Here is a 22418-nt window from a genome sequence, read left to right on the forward strand (position 1 = left end):
GTAACACAAACTTTCACAAGACACTTGGCTTTGGTTATGAAAAATGATTAATTTGTTGTGGATGCAATAGCTTGACACTAAATAAAATTATTTATTTAGGTTTAGTGAATTTGTATTCCGTTGATATAAATTATTTTATAATATTGATGCCTGAAGCATAAAACTTGAGTTTCATGAGAAAAGCATTAATTGTGAATATGATTTTGTTCAGGAGTTTTTAATAATTAATGGATCTATACATATAGGTTATTATTATCATTGTTGATATTAATGTATCAAATATCATTGGAGTTTTTGAAGAATTTTCAAGAGCAATAATTATTCTGTAGATAAACTTTATAATGAAAGTATACCTAAAAATGAAAATTTGTCTCGACGTGAAGATCGAGTGTTCAATAAGGACAAATAGTTACACAATGATATTATAAAGAATTATTATTGAGTATCCAATAGTGTTTATATAATCAAAATTAATCATGTAACACCCCTAACCCGTATCCGTCGCTGAAACATGATTACGGAGTATTATTAGAATATACAGATTAAATACGGGCATTTCAGATTATTTAACATTCATAAAGTCTCTTATATGAGTCCTCAAGGCCCAAAAAATACATTAGAAACAAGTTGGGACTAAACCGAGTACACAGAGAATTTTTCGCGAAATTTCAAAATTTTTCCTAGGTCTAGAAGACACAAGCACTTGTGGTCAGGCCGTGTGGGCATTCAAAATAGGGCAAACCATCCCATGTCCGTACCCATGTAACTCTCTAACTTGGGTCACACGACTAAGCCACATGCCCGTGTGCTAGGTTATTTAAAAAATCTTGAGCATTCTGTTTTGAATTCTAAAGATGCAGGGGACACACGGCCAAGACACACGCCCATGTGCTAGGCCGTGTCACACACGGCTGAGACACACACTCGTATGGACGAAATAAGGCCATTTCCAAGCCATATTTCTCACCCAAACTTGCCTTTCACCTACATAAACACTTAAATATATTCTCAAGACAATACAAGACATTCAAAACCAACCAAGATCAAGTCTTTTACATGATATAATACCTCATATAACCAAGTGTACAAACTTACCAAAACAACCATACATACATATAGGCATATTCTACCAAATTTATACTATCTCAAACCAATCCTCAACATGCCTATATGATTTCCATCATTTATCTATTTCAAACACACACCAACATATTAAGGCCACTTTTTACAAATTAAAGCATACCAATTACAAGCCATACCAATGGCTAATTTCAACCAAACACATACATGCCATTCTTGACCACTTTTAGCATATACATGCCATTATAACCTAAAATTTAATTTACCATTTATACTGAAACGAGCTGATGGATAGTTTGAGATATCTCTGCCAAGCTTCCAACCCAACGAGCTTCCAAAGTTCTATAAAATAGAGGAAATAGAATAGAGTAAGCATTTTAATGCTTAGTAAGTTCGTATAATGGGAAATTAACTTACCATTCATTTATATTTAAAGTAAGCATGCAAAAATTCATCTAAAGAAATTTGGCAATTTGCTTAAACACATACAACCTCAAGAAACATGTTAATCATGTACTTCATGTGAATATCAAGAAACAAGGATGAGCTCATCATGTAAAAATTTCAAATACATATACTTTCCACATCATATATCCATATAACATGTAAATTTCCATAATAATTCATCTCAAGTTTAGATTATCCCATGTCGAAATTTTGCCCGTTGAATTTATTTGAAATACCGGTGGACACACGAGTAGTACACACGAAGTGTACTATTTTATAATCCGTCAATTCATATTCAGGAGGTGCTCATTAAAGCACATAATCAAGAAGCTCTCTCTCGAGCCATATAACGGGAAGCTCATGTGGGCTGTATAACGGGAAGCTTATCCGGCCATATAGCGGGAAACTCATAAAAGTCATATTCAGGAAGCTCATACGAGCCAGTAACGGGTAGCTCCGAAGAGCCATTAATCAGGAAGCTCCGGATAGTCATATATCGGGAAGTTCAAGCGAGCCATATCGGGAAGCTCTAGAGAGCCATTAATCAGGAAGCTCACAAAGAGCTTTTAATCGGGAAGCTCACAAAGAGCCATATATCGAGATGCTCAAAAGAGCTGCGGTGTGCCCACAACACATGCAGGATCACAACTGTTCAGGATGCTTCGAAGAGCTATTGACGGGAAGCTCGTAAGAACCATATAATGGGAAGCTCGAGAGGACTAATAACGGGACAATTTTCGAGCTATGGTGTGTCCACGACATATGCAGACCACAACCAATACGGGAAATCCTGTATCCATCGAATTTCATTTATTCAAACGGGATTTAACATTTATCAAGCTTTATCGGATATGTATCAATTCATATAAATAGCGGTTACACAATTCACATATACAAAATTCAATTCAAACATATAAATATACACAATTTAAGTACACGAACTTACCTTGAGAATTGTTCGTGTACGCAAAATCCTACTAATTCGACACTTTTTCTTTTCCTCGATCTAACTTTGTGTTTGAGTTATCTGGATCTATACAAATGAATTTAACATCAATTTAATACAATTCATATTCAATTCAATCCAATTCACATTAGGTAAAATTACTATTTTGCCCTTATACTTTTAATTAATTACAATTTCGTCCTTAGGCTCGAAAAATGAAATTCATATAACTTAATCTTTATTCCAAGCCTAACTGATTTTACATCACAATATCAGCTCATTTATTTCATAAAATTCAAAATTTTTCCATGAATTTTACAACTTTTCAATTTAGTCCTTAAATCATAATTTCATCAAAATTCCATTTACAAAAGTTGTTTATCTATCAACAACCTTTCATTTTCTACCATAAAACTTCATAATCCAACTATATTCATCCATGGAAAAACCCTAGTACTTTGATAACTTTACAAATTAATCCCCGAGATAGCTAGATTAAGCTATTACGATCTCGGAAACATAAAAATCATTAAAAACGGGACTTGAATACTCACCTAATTGAACCAAAATAAATTGCTTAAACTCAAGTCTCCATAACTAGAGTTTCCATCTTTTTAATTTAGGAAAGATGATAATATGATGATATTTTATTTTATTTTATTATTTTTCATCTTTCCAATTTTATCCTTTTCTTTTCTTAATTTTCCATTGATGACTAATCATCCTTATCTACTAACTCTTCTAAATGGTCTATTTTCCTTATAAGAGCCTCAAATTTTGAATTTCATAACTATTTGATACTTATAGCTACTAGAACTCAAGTTTTGCATTTTATGCAATTTCGTCATTTCCATATAATTAAACATGTAATCAGTAAAATTTTCTTAACGAAAATTTCATACGACATTCCTATCATAACGCAAATCATGAAATAATATTAAGATAAATTTTTTTACGGACTCGAATTTATGGTCCCGAAACCACTGTTCTAATTTCACTGAAAACGGGCTGTTACAAATCAGGCTATTTTTTTTCATATAGATTAGAAATATTGAAAAGGAATAAAAATGGTCAACTAATAATCTTATAAATTGATGGTTCTGAAGTACCATTTCTTTATGTGCCCAATGCACTCATTGTGTTTGTAATAGTGAATGATGCAATATGATCTACAAAAGAGAGGAGATATAAATGTTCAACAAATTTGTTAAAGTGAGAATTTGACAGATATTTTTTCTAAGGCACTCCCTATTGCTACATTTGAGAAGTTAATTTTCAACATTGGATTACGTCATTTCAAAGATCTTAAGTGATCCTTAAATGAGGGGAGTAAATTCGTACTACATTTTGCTTTTAAGATTGTGGTGTACTATGTGTTAAAGGATTATGTACTTTTCTTTTCTTCACTAGGCTTTTGTCTCACAGGGTGTTTCCTAGTAATGTTTTTAATGAGACACTTTTTTATACAACGAACATTCAAAGGGGAGTGTTATGAATGTTATTAAGTGAATGTTCATTATAATCAACCTTTCACCTTTCATCTTCTTTTAACTCTTCACATTTCACCTCCTTATAACCTCTTTACTATTTATGTATTAGAAAATGAGGAGTCTAATATATATAAGAGTATACTACTTGTAATAAAAATGAAAAAGAATAGAAAGGCAATAGATTTTATAACACAAATGACCAATATACCCTTTAATAGATTTTTTTAATAAAATGCAAAACAACAAAAATGTAGAAAATAGATTAATTTAATAAGAAAAATCATTAAATATTATTTAAATTCTAGCTGTTTAGTATAGGCAATTAATTTTTTCTGGAAAACATTGTTGTTTATATATATATTATGTAAGTAATTCGTAAATCAATCTTGAATTGAATTTTTATAATACTAAAATGAGATAAATCTTGAAAATTTTAAATTGTATTTTCATAATATTACAATGGGATCAATCTTGAACTGTAAAACTGCAATCCATTTACTCATGGATCAATGGAAAAATAAAAACTAAATTAAGAGTAAACTATAGTTTTGTGATTACCACCACCATTGATTACAACATTTCAACACAATGAGCAGAAAAAGAGATACAGTTTTTCACCATAAAATTTATTAGAAAAAGAAAGGTTACAACATTAGAAGTCCCAAGATGCATCACCAATCATAACTATAAAGTAGTGCAATTACAAACTACAACCTTCACCTTACTCAAATGAAGTTGAACAAGTTAAAGGAGCAGGTAGCAAATGCACAACTAAGGCTTAAGCACTTGTACAACTAGAAAGGGCTAAAAAACCACCGAGAAAGTCTTACACAAACTCAAAACTGTTAACGAGTCGAAGCATTACGCAATCAAGGCTACAGAAGATGCAAGGAAAAGGCTAAGCAGATTGAAGAAGCGAATTCTGGCATTCTTCCAAGACCTGATGGAGCTAGGAGCTAGGACTTGGAAACTGCAAGGGAACAATACGTGATAGTAATTACTGAGCTTGATGCAGCTAAACAAGAATTGAGGAAGGTTCGTCAGGACTGTGATGCATCCTTAGAAGCGAAAATTGCTGCCTTAAACCAAACAGAAGAACCTGAACATGCAGCTATAAGGCAATGTCCAAACAAAACAAATTTTCACATAGAAACTTGATTAATAGACAAGAAATGCAAATAAGTAGTGCTGTAAATGGAACTAGAAATGTAGATGATCACTATATAATAGTGGTAAATATATGAAAAATATATATAGATAAAAAAAGTGCCTAATTTCAAGGGCCAAGCCAAGTCACTAAACAAAAGACAAAGCACAACAACTTTTCTAGAGGAGTTCAAACCAAAAGCAAATATGCTTTGAAATATTGCACTGAACTCTCAAGTTATCAAATCTATATGTTTTTGGCTCAATTTTTTTTTAACAAACAAGAGGAACTGTAAAAAATAAAATAAAATAAAATAAAAGATTATGGGGTTACCTTATATCACTTTCCTTGCAATTTGAAATTTAATTATGCAAAAGAGTCGACCTCAAACACAGGCAACCGAAAAATAAGAAAAAGAACCCAGAATTGGATCATGACAATAATAAGGCAATGTCCAAACAAAATTTTAACGAAATCCATAGATAGACACACACTAACTCTTGTAAAATAATAAATAAGTATAAAAATCAAACCAAAGCAAGGGAATAAAAAGAAAACCCACAAATCAAAGAATCAAAGAAGGCCAAATGAAACGTGAGGCTTAGACAGAAAGAGCTCTGTATTTGGTTCTAAACTAAGACTGAAACTAATGGATTTGGGTGGATTAGGCTTCTTCTTTTTTTTTAACGAGGGTTTAAGAAGGGTTTCTTGATTTTGTATTTTGAGGTCAAAAAACGATGGAGAGGAAGCATGATTTTGAACGAGGGTGATAAGTGTAATTAAGGGAGCATAATTTTTGTTGTCTATTCCTTCTATTACTGAATTGCAATTCAGAGGGGAGGCCAACGAATTGCTATTCAGGCTTTGCGCAGAATAGAGGGTGTTACGGGGTAGAATAATAACAGAAAAAAAGAATTAGCTAAAATTGATTTAGTTACTGAAAAACGGAGAGTTTTGGGTATTAGTTAAACAGTGAGTTTTAGATGTTAATTGGGCGGTGCATTTTGGTGTTAACTGAAAGACGCCACGTCACTGTTTGTTATATTTTCTTTTCCTTGAGATATGCATGTGCTGCACGAAAAGGAGGTTATCGAATTACAGAAGACATTTGTTATCTGTTTTCTCTTTTCTTTCTTCCTTTTCTCCCTTTCTTTTCTTTAAATTTTTTGCTCGACTTCAGTTCTTATCAAAGGTATCAGAGCTCAGTCGATCCTTTCAATGGCTGGCGATGGTGTGTCGACTCGCTTACAGAAAGAGGTAGTAAACATGCAACAAGAAATTTCTAAAATCTAGGAAGAAATTGGTCATTTGGAGACAAAAATGGAAACCCATTTGAAGGAGTTTAAAAAGGAGTTTTGAGGTGATTTGCAAGCCGTATTGGGTCAGTACTTTGGACCTCCACCGAAGAGCTCACCAGCGAATGTTACAGTAGACAAAGGGAAGGGGGTGTTAGGGGCTCCTCCGGAGTTTTCTTCTAAGGACCTTGAATTGCCTCAGACTCAGGTTGACCCATTTGCTATGGAAAGAGGAAGCGCTCAAGTGAGGGAGCAATCTTTAGCATCGGACGCTTTGATGAAGGGTAGCAAGTTGGATTGCCCAAAGTTTGATGGTACTGATTTCAGAGGGTGGTGACCAAACTGGAGCAATACTTCAAGGCGGATGATACTCCAGATGCGAGTAAGGTTCGTGTGGTAATGATGAATCTGGAAGGAAGGGCGTTAGAGTGGCATCATTTTTATTCGCAGTGAAATAGGGGTCTGCACATGCTGTCGTGGCCGTCATACTTGAAGAGTTTACAAGATCGATTCGGGTTCGGGCAGTTTAGGAATCCGATGAGAGAGTTGGTCAATCTAAAGCAGCAAGGTACGGTCGAGCAATACCAGGATATGTTTGTGAGATTATTGAACCAATTGCACCTACCTAAAAATTATGTTCTTAGTATTTTTATTAGCAATCTGAAGGCTGAAATAGGTCACTACTTAGACCTGTTTGAACCTCCTTCTTTAAAGGAAGCCTTTCAGTTAGCCAAGAAAATAGAAGTGCTGATTTCACACTCGGTCAAGGGGCACACAACTTGAGGGGCTAGTTTACCTAAAACTTTAACCACCACGTCAACCGTTTCACGATATTCTCCTTCACCTGCGAGGACTGTGAGAGGAACACAATCTACCAACAATATGCCCTCCAGCAAAGGTGGGTCTCGTACTATATCTCCAGCGTTGATGGCTGAAAGAAAATAGAAGGGCCTCTATTTTTGGTGTGGGGCTAAATACCATGTGGGGCATAAATGTGTGAAGTCTCAGTTGCATCAATTTCTGCTGGATCCAGTTTCGGATAGTGAGGCAGAGGAATTTTTAGAATGTATCGAGAAATTAGAGGAGAGTGGAATAGAAGAAAAAGGTTCCAAATCTCCTATTATTTCGTTGCATGCCTTGACGGGACTACATGGACATAACACTATAAGGGTGGCTGCCTGAGTTGGTTCATGTATGGCTATCATCTTGGTTGATTCCGGAAATACCCACAATTTAATTGATACTAGATTAGTTAATAGATTGTTGTTACCTGTGACCGATGAAGAACAACTTAAAGTTTCAGTGGCGAATGGTAGCTGTTTGTTCATGCTAGGGTTGTGCAAGGATGTTATATGGGAGGTTCAGGATCACAAGTTCGAAATTGATTTCTTAGTGCTGTCATTGAAAGGGTGCGACATGGTCTTGGGGGTACAGTGGCTGCTGGCCTTAGGAGACATTATATGGAATTTTGGTTATTTAACGATGCAATTCCAGTTAAGAGAGCAAACTTGTATTATTCAAGGCATTATTCCTAGTGCACTAGTAGCCCAAGAGATGGATTCAAGGTGTCTTGCGTTGGTGGGGCAATCGTTGGGACCTTATGCAGCAATTTTGAGTTCACCAGAGCAAGTTATGCTTTCTTCCACAAGGGTCGAGGCGTCTAAGAATCAACTCCAAACACTGTTGAGAGAGTTTGAGGATGTCTTTTAGGTTCCAAAAGGTTTGCCTCCTCGAAGGGCACACGACCACAAAATTCATTTGAAGAATGAGGATGCTGTGATTAAAATACGCCCCTATCGATATCCATCTTTTTAGAAAACGGAAATGGAGAGACTTATTAAGGAAATGCTCCAAGCTAGGATAATTTGCAATAGTACAAGTTCATTCGCGTCTCCCATTGTCATGGTTAAGAAGAAGGACAGAAGTTGGAAGTTATGCGTAGACTATCGGGAACTGAATCAGCATACAATTAAGGATAAATTTCCCATTCCTGTCATCGAGGAACTATTGGACGAGTTAGGGAAAGCAAGAGTATTTTCTAAGCTAGATTTACGAGCGGGTTATCATCAGATCCGCATGTGGGAACCGGACCTGCACAAGATTACGTTTCGAACACATGAGGGGCACTACGAATTTCTCGTAACGCTATTCAGCCTTACAAATGCTGCATCCAGTTTTCATGCTCTCATGAACTCTATTTTTAAACCGTGGCTGAGGAGGTTTGTGTTAGTTTTCTTCGATGATATCCTTGTGTATTCAACATCATGGCCTGAACATCTACAACATTTGAGATCAGTGGTTCTTACACTTCGAGAGCATCAGCTGTACGCTAAGAAAATGAAATGTTGTTTTGGCTCCTCTCAAATTCATTGTTTGGGGCATGTCTTGCATGAGGGTACTGTGGCTATGGACTCTACTAAGATTGAGTGTGTAGCTTCATGGCCTATACCGCAATCGACTAAAGAATTGAGTAGCTTCCTAAGTCTTACAGGCTACTACAGGAGGTTTATAAAAGGTTACGGGGTGGTTGCTAGACCTTTAACAAATCTGCTTAAAAAATGGGTGGTGCTAGTCTGAACAAGCCACCGAGGCTTTTCAAGCATTAAAATCAGCAGTGAGTTCTGCTCCAGTATTGAGGCTCCCTAATTTCCAACTTGAATTCACAGTCGACACGGATGTAAGTGGGGTTGGTATTGGGGCAGTGTTGCAGCAACAAGGGCATCCGATAACCTTTTTCAGTAAGGCCCTTGGTGTCCGACATCAGACATTATCGATCTACGAGAAGGAGATGCTCGCGGCCTTGCTAGCAGTTCAGAAATGGCACACTTATTTGGTTGGCCGACATTTTAAAATAAGGACGGATCATCAGAGTCTTCGATTTCTTTCATACCAAGTAGCTGTTACACCCTTTCAGCAACGTTGGGTGGCCAAAATGCTAGGGTATGATTTTGAGGTGGCATATAGAAAGGGAACTAACAATCGAGTTACTGATGCGCTATCGCGTCATCCCCAGTTGGAACATGGTCAGCATTTTCAACTCTCAGTCAGTTCCGTGATTTCGAGTCTTTTAGAGCGGGTGCAACAATCTTATGTCTTAGATGATAAATTACAGAGGATTATTCAGAATATCCTACAACAACAAAACCAAGATCAGAAATACTCTTGGGATGGTCGATTTCTGTTCCGGAAAGGAAATATTATGGTTGGACGGGTTCTCCAGTTGAGACAAGAATTGTTTTATCATTTCCATGCTAGTGCAATGGGTGGCCACTCCGGGGTACACGCCACCAAGAAGAGAATTTCCAGCTTATTGTTCTGGAAAGGACTTACCACCAATGTGAGAAAATGGGTACGAGAATGTGTCATTTTCCAGAAGTGTAAAGGGGAAACAGTAGCATCTCCTGGGTTATTGCAACCTTTGCCAATTCCTGATCGTGCTTGGTTAGTGATCAGTATGGACTTCGTGGAGGGATTGCCGACTTCGAACAAAAAGAACTCTATTTTAGTGGTGGTAGATCACCTCACCAAATTTGGACATTTCTTAGCTTTTTCTCACCCTTATACGGCGAAAGAGGTGGCTCACGAATATTTGACTCAGGTTTATAAGCTTCATGGAATGCCGGAGTCCATCATATCGGATAGGGATAAAATTTTTGTCAGCAACTTTTGGCAAGAACTTTTCTAACATTCGGGTACTAAGCTTCTGTTATCTACAACTTACCACCCCCAAACAGATGGTCAGACTGAAGTTCTTAATCGGTGCTTGGAAGGGTATTTGAGATGTATGACGAGTGAGACACCTGCTCATTGGTTTCACTGGTTGCCCTTTGCTGAATGGTGGTATAATTCCTCGTTTCATTCAGCCATTCAACTCACACCATACGAGGCTTTATATGGCCAACCTCCCCCGACGCATATACCATATTTAGCTGGAGCTTCTTCTGTAGCTACTGTTGATCGCAGCCTACAAGCTCGTGAGGCTGCCAGGAAGCTACTTTAGTTCTGTCTCAAGAAGGCTCAAAACCGTATGAAGCACTTTGCTGACAAACATCGCACAGAGAAAAGTTTTTAAATCGGGGACATGGTCTATTTAAAGTTGCAGCCGTATAGACAACACTCTCTTAGAAGGGTCTCCAACCAGAAGCTGTCTCCTAAGTTTTATGGGCCCTTTCCGGGTTATTGCGAAAGTGGGAGCAGTAGCCTACACCCTCCAGCTTCCACAAAACTCTCGCATACATCCTACGTTTCATGTATCTCAATTGAAAAGACACGTTGGCTCAGCACCAATCGAAGCTCAGCTACCTCCGGTGGATGACCACGGAGCCTTCCCAAAAGAACCAACACGCATCATAGACAGAAGGATGGTCAAGAGAGGGAATCAAGCTACAACAGAAGTGTTGATTGAATGGTCCAATTCTTTCCCGAAAGATGCAACATGGGAGTCTTTATCTGCTATTCAGTCTAAATTTCCTCATCTTCATCCTTGAGGTCAAGGATGTGTCTGTGGGAGGGAGTATTATTACGAGGTAGAATAATAGCAAAAAAAAAAAGAATTAGCTAAAATTGATTTAGTTACTGAAAAACGGGGAGTTTTGGGTATTAGTTAAACGGTGAGTTTTAGATGTTAATTGGACGGTGCGTTTTGGTGTTAACTGAAAGATGCCACGTCACTGTTTGTTATGTTTTCTTTTCCTTGAAATATGCATGTGCTGCATGGAAAGGAGGTTATCGAATTACAGAAGAAATTTGTTATCTGTTTTCTCTTTTTTTCTTCCTTTTCTCCCTTTTCTTTTCTTCAAATTTTCTGCTCGACTTCAGTTCTTATCAGAGGGTTTAACAGTATAACCCATAATAACCCATGCCTATGAACCTGTTTTCTTGTGGACCTATTGAATCAAATCTCACTCTATACATATTTTTATTAGTTTTTATCAAAAAAATTAAATTATCTAAATAATATAAATTATTTCAAATATGAAGGAATATTAATGTAATTTCCTTAATTGAGTTGGGACTCAGTTGATAGGTAACACTAACTCAATAAAGTGCTTCGTAAATGATATAGATTAAGGGTGTAATCAAATAGAGCTGAGCCCGAATACTGCCAAGCTCGAGCTCGAGTTCGACTCAAAATTTAGAGCTCAATCAAATATTTATTTTTAAGCTCGAGCTCGACTAATTTACCAATTTTTATACTCAAGCTCAAGCTTGATTAAGCTTGTTTACCAATTTTTATACTCAAGCTTGAACTTGATTCAATAATTAAGCTTAGGGTTAATAATATATATATAGGGGTAATAATATAATTTCATAATATAAAAATATGAAAAGCTTGATAAGACTTGTGAGCTGTTCGAGTCAAGTATTGCTAAGCTTGAATTTGGCTCAATCAATAGCTCGAGCTCGAGCTCGGCTCGATAATTACTAAATGAAGTTCAATTTTTTTTCAAGTCAAACTTGAATAGCTTAGGAGCACTAATGTGTTATTTACACTCCTAGCATACTATTATTTATATAAAAAAATTACAAAAACATCCTTCTATAATTAAAATAAGTTATTTTTACATATAATGATATTTGAACTCACATCAATTGGAAGTAAAATTTCATTTTGTTATTTTTTATAAGCTTTTATTTTAATATGCACAATTTAGTACCTTCATCAGTTACATATATTAAACTTTTTTTTAATAAGTTGGTGTTACAAGTTAATTCCAACACCAACTCAAGATTAATAACAACACCATGATAAATAATTATATTCATTTAATATTCTTAATTTGATATATTTATTTATTTAAATTTCATTTTAATCTAAACTTTTCCATCTTAATATCGTACATATTTTATGTATTAATATTAATTAGTTTCAAACCATGCCTTTTATTTCTTATTTTCAAACATACTTCTATATTACAATAAAAATTTCTACTACTTTTTATGGTTTTCTCAAATGCTTTTATGTACAATTGTATCGTGATAAAAGCTCCTTGGATTTTGCTCACAAATTAATAACTTCTCCAAGCTTAATTGTCAGTGTCACAATCCATTCATTCGTGTTAACATTTGCCTTTTTTGTTCGAAAAAAAAAACAATAGCCTTTTAAAGCACAACTTAATCTTTTTAAAAATATTTTCTCGAGCAGTGAAATTCATTTATCACGAGTTCAAATTTCAAACCATATAATCTCATCTTCTACCTTAGTAGGAAAAATAAAGGGAAGAATTTCCGTGACACAGTATATGTATGATGTTTTAATTATATTCATCTTTTTGCATTATTGACTGGTAAATTGGAACGTTAATGCAAGAGAGAATACGGCCTAGTGAAAATTGTGGCGTTGGATGCACTCCTTTTCTCAGAATATATATAGCACAGTGACCTCAACAGCATACCTAGCTTAGACCCAAATAACCCCCCATTTACTACTCAAATAATAAAATGTTTTCATAATTTTTGTATAATTAAGTTCAAATAAAAAAAATTAATTCAAGCCTAACCCCAAATAAAAATCACTTTGTCCAAACCTAACCCCAACTAAGCATATCTAATTCCAAGAGGGGAAAAAAAGTTGGAAACTTGCAACAATTTCGGAATACTGAGTAACTCTCTATCCACATATAGCTTGCTGTCTTTTCTTTATAACAACCATTTACTAACGTGCCATTTTTAACTTTTAACTGGTTGATTTCTTTCAACTGCTTTTAATTTAATAATATTTTACCATCACATTAAAGAAAAAACCCAAATTGAAATACATTTTTCATGTCAGTCATTAATTCAGACCTCTACGATCATAAATACAATTCTTTGAACAAAGTAAAAACTAAAATCTTATCTTTCTAACAAAAAAATATGCAAAACATATTAGTGAAACTCGTACTGTCGAAATAAGCTGATACATGTACTCGGAAATGTACTTACTTGGTGGTGCTGCTGGGCGAGGTCAGCTTATTTTCCTCCACTTCATGCTTCAAACTGCTATCCCCCCCCATCAATTCCGAAAAACCTTCGACCTTCACCGGAGGAGCTCTAACAATGCCCATATTCCTGCATGTATACAAGGAAGATGTTACAATTTAGCATATTATTGAGTTGAAATATTTTTAAATAAAAATTAAATTCTCCATCCGTGTTTTTTTCTCCCTTACGGTGTTTGAGGAATTTGTGGAGACATCAACTGCCTGAACTGATTATTTGGCTGAGAATGCAGATTTGACATTGCAGCAAATTGCTGCTGACGGAACTGCATTTGCTGATGTCTGGTATTCATAGGATTAAATGCATTATTATCCATGGGCAGCTCCGATGGGGTTTCAAGCTTAACTTGCACTAAAGGTCGGTCTTTATCCACCATATCTATAACAGGACGAGCAGTGGATGGATGGCGCCTCATCATTCTATCAAACTGCTGCTGCTGCTGAAATGTTAAGTTTTGAGGATGAACCATCTGCTGCATCTGTGGATGCATCTGTCTCGTCATTTGAAGCTTCACCAGCAAATTATCAAACAAATGTTGTTAGGAAGATCACAACATGCAAAAGACTACATTAAAAAGTAAAGAGTCCAATAAAGGAGATAAGCCAAATCGAGGAACATCCCTTCTAAATTTTCATCCATAAACCTTACAAACCAAAACGCTGAACATTCAAAGTAAACATATCATGTAATGCTACCAAAGACTATATCAAGAGTAAAAAGCAGACAAATCCCAGAACCATAAAGAGCCCCAGAGAAAGTTGTAACCATAAAAATCCAGCTTGCTAAAGATAAATCTGAGTGGAATGACAAACAATAAAGGTGTATAGAAGGCTTGTTTTGAGGCTGCCTTTAGGTAAGACATGTTCATGCAAGCTGTTCACAGAAGACAAAAACTATACATACTTGCTGGGCCATTCGAAGAGCATTTTGGTGCTGTGGCTGCAATTGAGACTGGATTGCATGCATTTGTTGCTGAGTTTGTTGCACTAAGTTCCTGGTACTATCCTTGACAAGTTCAGCTAGAGCCCCAAAGTTGCTGCAATTAAAAAAACGTGTTAGATAATGCATTAAAGAGAGAAACTTTATATTAAAAGGGATAACTTTGTAGTCATACATGCATACATAGATCAACCTAATTCAAAGGGAAGGGCAAGTTTCAGACCAGCCATTTAGATTTTATCCAAGATGAACATGCTTTTGTCAGAAACTGTCTAAATTAGGCATTAATATTGTAGCATCTTAATACTGAAATTACAACGAATCATGATGACAGATGTTGACGTAAGTTTTCTTCAAGTCATAAATTTATTCATAAGCTATTCTAAAAACAGGTTCAAATTTATAATTAGAAGGGAACCGTGTTCAAAAGTTTTTCCTGCTCCAAAATGTGCCAAAAATATATATTCCATGACAGTGCATCCATGCAACAAACATTCTCTTTTATAATATTAACCAATTAACATCCTACTTGAGCACCCAAATAATTGTTTTTAGAAAGTTCATAACATGACAGTGCACTAGAATCAACGCCATAAAGTAAAGCAAATTGGATTTCAAGTTTACCTATATCCAGATGTTTGAAGGAACATCCTGATTAGTTCAATTGCTGTACATTGTTTTCTGTAATTATCAGTAAGAATTTTTAGATTACGACCAAGTTTAGACATATGACAGCTAAGAAACTGAGAGAAGACTTCCACTGGAGCTTCTGTGGCACCTTCAAACCCAACACCAGTTAGTAACCGTGCTATAACCTTTCGAGCAATCTGTGACGCTTGTTCCTGACTAAGATGCTTCTTGGGATTCTTCCCACGATTTATGTTTGCACCCTGTTCCATATTAAGGTACTCAGGCCTTATCCCAAGCCTCTCGATCATAACAGGGCTTCGGGTTGAAACCTGCGGTAGAGTATCAAGCACACCGTAGAATTCTATTGCCTTCTTATCCCGCACTCTGGTTGTTGGTGGAAGCGGACTATCAGGTACACAGTTCATCATAAACATTGTTTCAGGGAAAAAAGGGGTGTCATCATCAGCTAAATTATTGCCATCTAAGCCGGAACTTGATTCTAGACCAGTATTTCCATATCCCATGTACTGATCTTCCCGAAATGCTACACGTCTTCTCTTATGCTTCTCAAGCATTCTAAGGTACGTAGTCATCTCCTCTGGTGTACGTTTTTCAGACTCCTGGTCCCCAAAAGACAGCTTATAAGGTCTTGTAAGTCTGTACTTCTCAATAAATTGATTATACCAATTTTCCGGCAACTCTTCGTTCCTATATCTCTGGGATAAGCTATCAAATTCCGATTCTCCATACCTCGATCCAGCACTAAAAGATGGTTTAGACTGGTTCCCAGAAAACAGGAAATATTAGAAACTTTGAATTAAACATAAGAGAGAAAGGGCAACAACATTTGGATGTAAAAATCAATCAAAATTCTCAAAGGTGAATTTTTTGTTTTTAAACATATGAATTGCACGATTTTACTTTTACACATAAATAACCATATTCGAAGTGATAATTAATTTTCACCTTTTACTCAGTTGTATCAAATGCAGAATAATTTTGTTTTCATTATTTAATAATATAAGCACTTCAGTCGGAAAATTTAAAACTAAACAGTGAAGTAAAGAGAAAGTAAAACCTTCGACGGTGCCGTATTAGATGCAGCACCACCATCCTGAGACGGAGCCTCGAAAGTAAAGTAGACGTCATCACCGTGCAACTGTAAATCTAACCAAAGCTAAAAAATAAGTGCATTATCTTTTCAAATAACGAAAAATTGCCAGCTATTGTGAAAAGAAAAAATAAATCTTACAATTAGGATTAAGCTTTGAAACGGCGAATGAAGAAGAATTATTGGCGGCGGTGGTAGGGTGGGATCTGAGGAAGAGAGCGACGGTGGCTTTGTCAAACAAGAGGGCACGACATCTGAGCTGGAGATGGATCTGAGCCCTAGACTTAGAGTCGTCAACGCGCATGAAGGATTCCCAAGCCAAAGGAGATGAGAGGAAATGGACGAAAGTGGCGTAGGTGGAATCTCCGAGCCATTCTCTCCAGACACCGAATGATTCTAGCAGCCGAGCTAGGTCGTAGCCGCGTCCGTCGTCGCCGAGAAGAGCCATTGTCTGCTGTGGGAGTTTGGATTCCGTTATGGGTCTAACCGTCCACAGATTGGGTTCGCAATTTTTTTCTTCCTAATGTGTGGGCCAATTTTGGGCTTAACAATTAACTTTTTAACGCATAGTCAGTCTAAATTACTGTTTAATAATAAAAATGGTAAACTGCACAGTAGGTTACTCAAGTATTAAGATATTTCTATTTTGGTCATTTAACTTCAAAAAATTCCAATTTCATCACCAACTGCCACACTAAAATTTTTAATCACTCCTTCATTAAATCATTAAGAAACAAGTTTCTTCGTTAAATCACTAACAGATGCTTGCATGGTTTTCTTATTGGCATAATAACAAATTTTAGTTAATATTTATATATTTTGTTAAATTGGTCATGATCTGAAAACTTCAAAAAACCTAACTATCAACATTTATACATTTTATTAATTTTTTCCTGATTAAAAAAATAAAAAAATTATATATAGTAGGTACTTCTCAATTCTCCCTTTCACACATACTCTTTATAAGAACATGTGATTTTAAATTTTAAAAAGCATTCTCCAATTGATATATAGTAGAGGTGGTCATGGATTATATGTGTAAGGATACAGTATTCCTTTATGCAATTATAATAATTTAGAAATATTGATAGTAGAATCCCTTGTAGGAAATAAGAAAAAAATAGATGTTTCCAATAAAAGTTTCATAGAGGCCCATATATTAGAATTCTGATTGCATTTTGTCTCTTTTTCTCAAAAAATGAGATAACTAATCCCTCTAATTTAAATCAAATAACAAATTGGTTCTTTCAGTTAAAATTTTCATCCATTTCTATTGTTAAAAACTAATGTGATTGACGAAATAATAAGACAGTTACACATGGCGTGTGATGGATGTTGAATCCACCGTAAATAAATTCCTACACCTAACTGAAATCAAATTAAATTTGTAGTAAAATGAGTAGAGTCAATCCCATAGAGATTGACTAATTAATTTTAATTATTTCTTATGACCAAGAATGTATGTGAATCTTGTGAAAATAAAGAAGGGAGAATTAAGCTAAATATAAAATAAATAACTAAAATTCAAATAAAAATAAATATCAGAAATGAATTGAATGCAATAAAAATAAACAAACAAAAATAAAATCGAATAAATTGATATTGTAACAACTCGAAAGTTAGTGGTGTCAGAAAGTGTGATTTTGGAACCCTGATTCCTTATATCGGACTCATAAATATTTCTATTAAATATTTACATAGTTATGTTAGAAGTGAATTAAATTTTGGTCGGTAATTGTATCGAATTAGGATTTATTTAGCGTACAGGAACTAAATTGCGTAAGTGATAAAAGTGTGATTTATTATTAAATTATAAGGTAAAATATAGCTAAGAGTCTTAAAGAGCAATTAAACCTTTGTTCTTTGTAGTGGACGCCTAAGTGATAAATTATTTTTAAATATAAGTTTTATATGTTATAATTAATATTATTATATGTTATAAAAACAAAACATTTCCCTGTTCATTTTTCATTTTTGAAATAAAGGGTTTGGGGAGAAGACGAAACTCCAAGGACTTTTTATTTCCAAACTTGAGTTGATTAGTGCAATTTAATCCTTTTCTTGTAACTTTTATGTTTTTGGAATCTCGGTATCTCGAGCTAGTTGACCCATGTTGTACTTTTTTTTTGTTATTGTTAAAATTTGAGGATGTTACTTTAGTTGAATAGTTAAAGTTTTTTAGACCAATTTAATAGATTTTGAGGTTAGAAGTGAAAAAGGACTAAATTGTAAAATTAATGGTTGATTTTGTGCAATAGAGACCAAATTGCGGAAATTTCAAAATTTTAGGGTAGATATGAAAATAAGGAGTTAAATTTGACCTAGAGTTAATTTTGTATAAAATTTTGAGGCTAAATGTGGAAGTTATGTTAGTCCTCGTTTTAGGAACTAAATTGAATAAAATGCAAAAGTTGCATAAATTAGCAATTGATTGTGAAATTGTTTGCGTATTGATGAAATGTGTTGTTTGTTTATTCCGTAGCTAACGTCGAGCCGGATTCCTTGAAAAGAAGGGAAAAGATAAGGTCATCTGCGAATAGCTCGGAGTCTACGATTTGTGTTTCTATAATCCGAACTCTTAGTAAATTTCTACATTTTGAATTGTATGCACATGGTGAGTATTTAAGGTGAGTCAATTGATGATAATGGTTGATGTTCTTGAGGACTAAATTGAAACCTATGTAGAAGATACAAATAATTGTATAATTATGAAATTGAATGCTTATTGTGATATTTGTTGTTATATGATTTTAATAAATGAATTTATGATATAGTTGATGTAAATTTATACATGGATTAAGTATGAAATAAGTAACGAATATCCTATTAACTGTTCGGCTAGAGTAGGATATTATTGGCATATCATAGGATAGGAAGAGTTCAAGGATGCTTCGACTTTGAGTCGATGAGGCATTGGGTGCTGACTTACTTCGATTTAACCGATGAGACACTAGGTGTCAACTTATTTTAGCATTAGGCGCAACTATTTGCTTCAAATTTATCCGATAAAGCACTGAATGCCAAACTGATGTGTTGGTTAGATTTGTGTATCTATTCGAGTTCGAGTCTTGTTAATAGGGATATAAATGATAAAATGATTTATATGTATTTGATATGACAATAAAAATATGAAATGGAAAATGAGATGTAAATTGAGAATTGAATTGGGAACATTACTATGTTATGTTCCATGAGAACATGAAATTGGATGTTGTTATGAAAGTGTTTTATATGCATTATATGATTTTTTTATTTACAAAATGTGATAGATTTATGAAAAGAGAGAAATGAGATGGTTTGAATATGTGAGATGTGAAATAGCATATTGAACTTGATAATTTTTGCATGTTATTTTCATTCCATAATTATGTTTTTTAATGTTTTATATTATACTTAATGTACGGATTATAAAAATTCTGATACTCAGCGTACAATTTTATTTTGCCGTGCGTAGGTTAGGTACTTTTCGGTTCGTTTTGTCAATTCAACATCCAGTGACGATCCTGAACTCAAGTGTGGTGATGCTCCTCATTATATATCATTATGAAAGCTACTATATCAAGAGCTTGTCCAATTACCTTGTCATATGTGTGTTACCTTCATAGGACATCCTTAATCTCTTTAGGATAAAATTTTTTCTCCCAATATGATCATATTTTATCTTATGGTATCCATCATATCTTTCTTCATGAAAAAGTCAATTGCTATCATATAGTAATTAAATTATTCGTCTTATGAAAAATGATATGTGGCCACATTACTTTTCCATCTATCACGTAATGTCGATGAAAGGATATCATTTATCCTTTATTAGGCTATGAATTCCACTATTGTGAGTGAAGCTATGTCGTGCAAAAGTCATATACCCAACATATCAACTTTTGGCTCTATTACCAATTGAACTTAGGCTTTTAATATTTCAAAGTATACAAGTCACGCACATGTAGTTCATCACTTACTTAGGATTAAGGTAAATCACATTATGAACGTCACAAGTAAATAAATCCATAAACGGATCTAGGATTTATTCTAGTTATGTCCTGTAGAATGTACTATCAGTTCAGTCAGTCACATCTATGTTTCTATCTTCTGGAGTCATTTGCTCCAATATCCAAGACAAGGTATCCACCCAATTGGAATTGATAGACGACATAATAGTCTTTTAATCAACTTGCTCAATTTCGATTAGACTATGAACTTGTTTAGATTATCTACTAAAATAAGTTGTCTTTTCGCATTATGACCCGACCACATAATGCACTTAGTATTAGTTAAACGTTAGCTAATCAATGAGCTAATATTTGCTTCCATTTTACTTTGTGTGCAAAAATCATTGAGGACATTATACAATAGATATTAATGATAATAATGGAATTTATTAAACCAGTTAGTTCAAAAAATTACAAGTACATAAGGTACATAGACGATATCACTTCAGTAAGGGTATTAGATCAATAAGTAATCCAACCAAACTTCCAATGACATTATTAATGAGCAAAAGGAACATTATAAGAATACCCTTCGAAGGTATGATTATTAAACCCATCCAAGGGTCTCTACAAACGAAATATATAAAATATCAACACTCCATAGTTTAAATTCCTTTATGAGAATATTATAAAAACAAAATAATTTACCTATTAAAAATGAATATGAGACCATCCAATTACTTAAATGGCCATCATAAACAAACTTAAAAAGCAAAATTGCAAATATACTGATGTTGGGTTAGTTCAAGTAGGTGTCAAACCTCTTAATATTAAAGTGTTGAAGTAACCAAAAACACCTCAATCTTGATTTTCTTAAGAGAAAAAAGACACATAATGTTTAATGACTCCCTACTAGGCCCAATAGATACAAGCCTATGTACTAACCTAATGCATTTCAATTATTTCTCAAGTTTTATGGTTTCATTAACCAATAAAAATATTTTAAAATCCTTAACCTTCTAAGTTCATTCTCATAAATACAAAATGCACCCCAGAATGGAGATGTTAAAATTAGTTTATCGACTCTATTTCAAATCCATGTACTCATATGCAACCTCCCAAACCCGAATCAAACATTATAGCCGAATTCGAAAAGCTACATTGGCCACCGGAATGCCCGAAGTAAACTTTCAAAATTTTCAAATGTACTTTTTAAAACCATTTACTAATTCGTTCAAAATTTGTGAAAATCAAACATTTATCTTTATTTTCAATCATATTTGCAAAATCATTTTGTCCATGAAAAATGGTCTAAAACAAACTTCCGTGATTTGAATATATTTTAAAATCATTGACTTATCAATTCAAAACAAGTAAAAACGAATGTTTATCTTAATTTCGTAAAAAAGCCTGTTAATTTTAGTAATCGAAATAGATAATATTTCATTTGTAAAAAAATCAACCATTTATTCAAAACTATTTTGGATTTTATTAAAAACTCATTTTTCGGTATTTGCAACGGAAAATATATTATTGACAGATTCTATTTAAAAACAGACACATTTCGAACAGTTTTTAAAATTCTAGTGTCATGTAATCAAGTCATAAAAATCAGAATAAAAATCCCCAAAGTAATATCTCATGCCACAGTCCATAATCAAACTTATTACAGCCCCAAAATAACAAAATACCAAAATAGACTTGAAGTACTTTAATTTAAAAATAACTTCAAGAAACTCCTTCAAATGCAGTCATCGAATCTTGACCTTGCGAAAATTTGAAAAGACGGAAAATTGAAGGGGGTGAGCTATAAAGCCCAGTGTGAAACTTAACTTAAATATTAAATAGGAATTTAGTATACAAATCGAAATATTACAGAGAATTTATACAATTTAATTCCACAAAGTCTTAACTTAGGTAACAAATAGTAATTAAAACATACGTTTTAGAATATAGTAGAAAATATGTAAGCAATCCAATTTCACAAATATCAATATGCATGATGATGTAGATGCAGAGTTTTTCAGAAATCAATGCAGAGTTTTCAAAAAGTTCCTACCCAACTCCGCTACACACCATAAAAGAGTTCCCCAAAACTTGTCTATCCAATAACACACCAAAATAGGGAAAAGCCATTAGATAATGCATGCAAGCTACAAAATACAGATATTTGTGGACAAGCCACCAGAATTGCAGATAAACTGTCAGAAAATGTTATTAAACCACCAGAATGTACATATCATTAAACTACCAGAATCTTCCTTCTTTCAATATCGTCTCAACCCCATGCATGTGATATGGCTTACAAAAACGGAAATTTTCAATGGGCATGTTTAACATGTGAATCATATTTTAATTAGTAGAATCAGTGGCATGATTTATTTTTCATGCTTATCATATAATGCCATTAAATCACATAACAT

At 34.3% G+C, this 22418-nt stretch overlaps 2 protein-coding genes across 2 annotated transcripts; one reads left to right on the plus strand and one right to left on the minus strand.

Moving 5' to 3' along the window:
* Window positions 1-10189: 10189 nt before the first annotated feature.
* On the plus strand, window positions 10190-10892 carry LOC107941526 (uncharacterized). The gene is made up of 2 exons (XM_016875076.1): window positions 10190-10404; window positions 10508-10892. Exons 1-2 carry the CDS (start codon window positions 10190-10192, stop codon window positions 10890-10892), a joined length of 600 nt encoding a protein of 199 aa, XP_016730565.1.
* Window positions 10893-13136: 2244 nt separating this feature from the next.
* Window positions 13137-16602, minus strand: LOC107945420 (uncharacterized). Its single transcript, XM_016879427.2, has 6 exons — window positions 16208-16602; window positions 16034-16122; window positions 14950-15734; window positions 14290-14422; window positions 13557-13894; window positions 13137-13455 (listed from the first exon to the last, which is right to left on the minus strand). The coding sequence occupies exons 1-6, from the start codon at window positions 16512-16514 to the stop codon at window positions 13326-13328; spliced, it is 1782 nt and encodes a 593-aa protein (XP_016734916.1). The 5' UTR covers window positions 16515-16602; the 3' UTR covers window positions 13137-13325.
* Between the last annotated feature and the right edge of the window lie 5816 nt (window positions 16603-22418).

This window comes from Gossypium hirsutum, chromosome D12 (assembly GCF_007990345.1).
Source record: "Gossypium hirsutum isolate 1008001.06 chromosome D12, Gossypium_hirsutum_v2.1, whole genome shotgun sequence".
Classification (NCBI taxonomy): Eukaryota; Viridiplantae; Streptophyta; class Magnoliopsida; order Malvales; family Malvaceae; genus Gossypium; species Gossypium hirsutum.